General features: G+C 40.1%; 1 protein-coding gene across 3 annotated transcripts; it reads left to right on the top strand.

Moving 5' to 3' along the window:
• The first annotated feature begins 65 nt into the window (after positions 1 to 65).
• timm9 (translocase of inner mitochondrial membrane 9 homolog) lies at positions 66 to 5,440 on the top strand. Of its 3 annotated transcripts, XM_059354034.1 has the most exons (5): positions 76 to 203; positions 468 to 654; positions 738 to 786; positions 1,977 to 2,072; positions 5,023 to 5,440. In XM_059354034.1, exons 3-5 carry the CDS (start codon positions 748 to 750, stop codon positions 5,155 to 5,157), a joined length of 270 nt encoding a protein of 89 aa, XP_059210017.1. In that variant the 5' UTR covers positions 76 to 203; positions 468 to 654; positions 738 to 747; the 3' UTR covers positions 5,158 to 5,440. The 3 variants fall into 3 exon arrangements, with proteins under 3 accessions (XP_059210015.1, XP_059210017.1, XP_059210016.1); XM_059354032.1 differs by lacking the exon at positions 468 to 654 and having other exon boundaries at positions 66 to 203; XM_059354033.1 differs by lacking the exon at positions 76 to 203 and having other exon boundaries at positions 220 to 645.
• Positions 5,441 to 6,072: the final 632 nt, after the last annotated feature.

Raw genomic sequence — 6,072 nt, 5'->3', positions numbered from 1 at the left:
TTTTTATCATTGAATCACTTTAATAATAATAGTAATAAAATAATCTAACGGTTCACCTATTTTGTTCCGCTTGTTTAATTTATTTTGTCTGTTTTTAAATTGGAAAAAATTAAAAAATGAATGAAGAGCACATCCGGTGTAATGTTGATTAGTGTCCGGTCGGTCACATGTCCTTGAAGCAGTTTCACGTCAAACATCTTCAGGTGAGATTAAACAACCTTTATTACCTTTGAACTCTCAGCGGCTCTTGGTCCGCCTGTTTGTTTGGTTATTTATTTGTTTTTGGAAGAAATTTACGACACAAACGGCAAAATAAATGAAACCAGAGTTGGAAAATATTAATCTGACGCTAGCTACTGTTAGCCGTTAGCTTACTGCTCCTGCAGGGAAGTTAAATGAACAAGAAGTTATATTTATTTACTGTAATTAAATAAGACTTTTTTTATAATGCGGCTCTGTTCTCCCAGGTCAGCCTTTCCTGAACCAGACTCCGTTCATTAAAACGCAGATTTAAGCGGCGGAGCGCTGCGTCACAAGCAAAGATCTGAAAGTTAAAATTAGATTTATGAAACTATCTGGATAAAGTTAAAGGAAGCATGTTGACATTACTGAGATCAGATGATCCTGGTGAGCTCTGGTGTTCAGGTGAAAGACGTGAGTGTGAATGAGAGTCATCAATTAAAGCTTGGTGTTTTTTGAACGGAGTCTGGTTACAGCAGGATGTTTCTTCTCCACAGAATCTGGATCATGGCGGTGCAGGTGACCGAGTCCGACCAGATCAAACAGGTAATCATTCAATATCTACAGAAATAATGCATCCAGCTTCGTAAGTTTGTTTTTATTTAAACCTTAAAAGCCACTATAAATAATGTTGAATAATAATAATAACTAGGACTGCGCGCAGTAGGCTACTGAACGGGCCCTCGCAGTACACGCGTGTCGGGGCATGCAGCCGTCGGGGTTTGTGCATTACAGGGGACAGTCTATACCACCCCTATGAATTTCATTGCCTTAAGTCTTGGGTCTGGGCACAGTAGCACTTATTAAATTAAACTGCCGCCAGAGCGCCACCTAGGGGCCGATCAATAAAACCTTCAAGGGTTATCCTCAGGAGGGCATTGACAATGAGTATACCAAGTTTGGTGTTAATCCGACCAACCAATATGGAGATATAAAATACTTCAATTTAAAGAGCGCCACCTAGTGGTCATCGGCCAAAATTTTGCAGCGAGCCTCAGGGGCTCATGGGGAAGTAGTAACCTGAGTTTCATGTCATTCAGACACACCAATGTGGAGATATGCAACACTTCGTGTTTTGTGTTGATAATAGCGCCACCTGCAGGAAGTTGTTATTTAATAACTTGAGTATTCTTTGGGTTATCAAAATTATTTCAATAACTTTTTGTCATAGATGCTGTGTGCAAAGTTTGGTGCAAAACGATGAAATTGCCTAGGAGGGGTTCGAAAAAGTAGGTTTGCGACATTTCGTGAATTTGCGGGAAAAAAACGACAGGCGAAAATGGGCGTGGCCTATATCACGAGATTCAGCAGAACTCAGTGAACGCGTGGATATAAATTTTTTAAATGTGTGATAAAGTATGTATGAGTTATTAGCCAAAACGCACTTTCCTTTATTATAGCGCCACCTAGCGGTGGAAATTCAGGATGACAATAGATTATAAAATTTTTCACCATGTGTGACTTATATTTAAAGTTTCATGAGTTTTGGGGTATGTTCAGGCAGTGAAAAATGCGATCATTTGGGAAGAAGAAAAAAATAATAATAATCATTCGAAATACAATAGGGACCTCGCAGGTCGTTGCCTGCTCGGGCCCTAATTATTATAATAATAATGAGGATGATGATAATAATAATGAGGATGATGATGATGATGGTGATAAAAATAATAATGAGGATGATGATAATAACAATAAGAATGATAATAGAGTGGTCTGGCTGTGTTTCTCTGTCTCAGTTTAAGGAGTTTCTGGGGACGTACAACAAAGTGACAGAGAACTGCTTCATGGACTGTGTGAAGGACTTCACCACCCGAGAGGTGAAGCCCGACGAGGTACGCCTTGTTGTTGTTTACACCTTTAAACTGTCACTGCAGAGAAACAACAATCAGTTTGTTTCAGTCAGAGTTCCAGGTTAAATAAACTTTAAAACATGTTTCTGTCTGCAGCAGAAAACTGTCAGTGAACGCATCATATTTTATTATTGTTTATTATAATGCAGCACTCTGATTGGCTGTCTGCTGGGTCGGAGCATAGACTGTATAAATAATAGACGTAGTGACTTTCGTTTGTGGCCCGTTGGAAGGATCAAATTCAGCGTAACACTCGTCACCATCTTGTTTCCGATACGGGGAGCAGACCATATCTGGACGGTGGAGGAGCGAGAGGGATCTGATCACTGACTACATACGAATACGAATACGAAAACTTTATTATCCACTGAGTGGAAATTCCTCTTTGGTTTCACCATAGACATGTCTCAAAACAAACAGAATAAATAGTAAAAAGATAAAGGAAAACATTTCAAGGATAGAAAAAATATAAAATAGCCTACAGCAATAACTGTACTTCACACATCACTCATTCAAGTACAACATTTCTTTCTACACCTCAACCTGACTGATTCATGTTACCATTACCTGATGCTAGTTACTTACCTCTGAACACTGAGCAGCGACTCCTTGGAGTGTCTGTTAATCCAACCAAACGCTGAACAAGACATTTTAATGAACAAAACGTTCAAATAAACTGTCTTTAAGTGAAAATACAGTGAAAGGGTCAAAGTTTTGAGACCAAAGCAATAAATGTCCTTTTTTAAAATCTATATAACGTTATATAAAATTTTCGACATGTTGCCATGGATATGCGTTGTTTTTCTCTCCTGATGATGGCTCTCCTTGTTAGTGACCTGTCAACCAAAAGTAGCCACACCCCAAATGATAGGATTCTTCATCTTATATTTTCTTCTAAATGGGGCCATTGTTTACACTATTCACATCAAATTGTCCTGAAAAAGATTTTTTACCTGTGATTGAGACCAGAGTGTTGTCCTAAAAACATTTCTGAGGTAATAAATCAAGTGATAAGTTTTCTCATTTTGTATTGAAATGGATGGACAGAAATGTTTTTGCAGCCGCTGTCAGCACCACCTGCTGCAGTCTCAAGTAGAATGCAGCCTAAGGCACTTCCTGGTTTGCCTCACTGCTCAGACGTGGGCTGCGTCTCGTGTTGCCTATTTCGCATCCCCACTTCCCTCACTTTCGCCGTTCACTTGCGTCTTAGTCACGCCCACCGGGGAGGCATGAAGAAATGCAAGTGAAGGAAGCGAGGTGAAACGATTTAAGCGAGGGGAAACGATTTAAGAGACATGGGATGTCCTCCCTCTGCAGCGTCACGTGAATCGACGTCTGTTTCTAATGACGGCGGTAGCAGATCACAGCTGGATCAGTTGTCAGTCACTTTAACAGCTGGAGACATGCCCTAATAATAAGTGTTTCCCTGTTTAACAAACACCTCAACATGAATAACAACCTGCATTGTGTATTTATACTGTGAACTGTGTCCAGCTCAGGGGCACGGGAATGCCTTTATATTATTTATTATTTTTTTCTGTATATTACGACGGTATATTAGGGCCAAGTATGAAAGAAAGGAAGGGGGTAATACTGGTCCATGCCTCACTGGGTCCGTCAGGTACTACAAGCGAAAGCAAAAACACACACACTTCAGAGATGAATAAAGATTCCCTAAACCAGCCACCATGGCACACGTAAAGACGCATCACATGAGAATGCCCGTGAGGAACGAAGGTTGGGAACAATAAAACTGCTGTGAAAAAAGTTTAGACGAACGTTACACACTGTAACTGTCAACAAGGAGCAGAGGATGTCTGAAAGGGAGCGCTCTGTGTGAGCGCGAGGCTGGAGTTGAGCGCGCAGTTGGTTCACTCATAAACAATCACTCTGATAAAATACGCAAAATGCAGTGAGTCATGGAAAAGCGAGAGGCATCCTGCAGGTAGAAACGAATGAAATGTGGTGCTGTAGCACCATCACCTCATGTTATGCATTTTTATGCATGCCATGGTGGCTGGGCTCCACTCCCGAGTCCGGGATTTTTTCATACATGGCTCTAATACGTCATCATAGTAGACGATCCGGGTGATAAATTCATTATTTAATATCCCAGAACCTGACTGTGTCCGCTGAACATCGGCCAATGTTTTATTAGATTATATGATTAAGGTAAAATGTATATGATGTCACTCAGATCAAACCTACACTCTGCAAGGATCAGCTTCACGTGGGACTGATAAATGACAAACGATGTAAAAGTCTTTCTTGCTGATGGACAGACTCTCATACTCTCTACTGTTTTTTTTAACTTTTATATCCATAATAAATCTGAATGGAGGAAATAACAGATCACAAAAGGGAAAAAAGCTTCCAGAGCGATCTTTTTTTAAATTTATTATAGATCTAGAAATATGTTTGTGGTCTTTTTGTTGTTCAGAGCCACAATAAAACAGATTAACTACATGATGAATCCTATAAAATAAAATATAAAACTTGTGGTGACACACTTGAGTTAAATCTGTTATCTGTCTTCACTCCGGTTTTAAACTAGTGATGTTACCATGTATAAGATCAGTCCGATCAGCTGCAGCGTCTAATCAATAACCGATGTCCAGTCAGGGGGCGGGGCCACCGCTAAAAGTCTTCTGCACTGAATGCTCTCATGTATCCTTGCTTATGGGTCCTCCAATATGCCTCCTATCCTCCGAGCACAAATAAGAGCTTTGGAACGGTCGTGTAGATGGTGCACGCGAAAGAACTTCCGGTTCAAGCGAGAATAGAGGATAGAGGAGACATAAAATAAGATACATGGGATGCACCCCTGGAGGTTGCTGCCTGGACACTGTTACCCATGAGCCGTTTATTGGTGAAATGCATCCTGGGAGTCGTAGTCTTGTTTTATTAATAATAAATGTGTTGTTTGTTGCAGTCGAGCTGCTCCGAGTCGTGTCTGCAGAAATATCTGAAGATGACTCAGCGGATCTCGATGCGGTTCCAGGAGTACCACATCCAGCAGAACGAGGCTCTGGCTGCTAAAGCAGGCCTGCTGGGCCAGCCCCGCTGACCTGGTCCCACCAGGTCCACTCAGTCCACTCAGTCCCAGCAAGTCCAGGATCAGCTCACTGCATGAATAAAGACTCTGAACTGTTTGAGCTGAAGCTCTGCCCCCAGCAGGACGCTGTCAGCTGATCTGCCTCAAAGCATCATGGGAGACTTAGTTAAAACAGGAACTAACGGTGGAACTGTCCTTTAATTTCTGTATTTAGTGTTTGTTATATTTTTTATTAAACAAATAATTAACCTGTTTTTTTTTCTTCATGTGTGGAAATAAAATGCTGCCAGAAAAATGTTTCATGTTTTAATTCTCACTCTAAAGTCTGAAAAATGTTTAATAAGTTTGTTTTTAACCCAATCACTCATAAACCAGATGTTTGTTTTGTGTGCTTACAGTAAACATTTAGACAGTTTAATACAGTCTCTGGTCTCGCAGCAAAACAGCCACAACATTATTTACCACCTATGTGTAAATATATATTCACTGGTTGTTTTTGCTTTTTATTGGTCATGTCAGCTGCAGAATGAGGTTTGTCATTATTTATGAAAAAAGGAAATTAAAATGTAACTTTGCTGTTTGCAACTAGGGACAAAAATATTTTATGACGGCTGTTATTCTAAGATCTGAAGAGTCTGGATCCAGAAACAAACACTGGATGGATTTATCTGATGATAAAACATTAATTTATCTGAAGCTGCAATCAGAACTTTAATGTCTCTAAAGTTTGACTTGATTATGTTTCTTAGTTTTATCTCGTTTATTTTACTGTCTATACTTTTTTTCTCCTTGTTTGGTTAATATTTATACTGATTCTATTTCCTGTTGAACGGTGAAATTTCATAAAGATTATAATCACTGCTGCTGTCTGAGAGGAGACTCAGACCAGGACCAGTGTCAGGACTAGGAGCAGGGTCAGGACGAGGG

This window comes from Centropristis striata, chromosome 16, assembly GCF_030273125.1.
Source record: "Centropristis striata isolate RG_2023a ecotype Rhode Island chromosome 16, C.striata_1.0, whole genome shotgun sequence".
NCBI classification, from domain to species: Eukaryota; Metazoa; Chordata; class Actinopteri; order Perciformes; family Serranidae; genus Centropristis; species Centropristis striata.
This window is presented reverse-complemented; position numbering and strand designations above follow the sequence as displayed.

What these genes read in the sequence shown, in the direction of transcription:
- timm9 (XM_059354032.1), top strand. Translation starts at nt 748, where the DNA reads ATGGCGGTGCAGGTGACCGAGTCCGACCAGATCAAACAG. An exon ending in AGTCCGACCAGATCAAACAG is followed by an intron (nt 787 to 1,976) that starts GTAATCATTCAA and finishes TCTCTGTCTCAG; the next exon opens with TTTAAGGAGTTTCTGGGGAC. An exon ending in GAGAGGTGAAGCCCGACGAG is followed by an intron (nt 2,073 to 5,022) that starts GTACGCCTTGTT and finishes TGTTTGTTGCAG; the next exon opens with TCGAGCTGCTCCGAGTCGTG.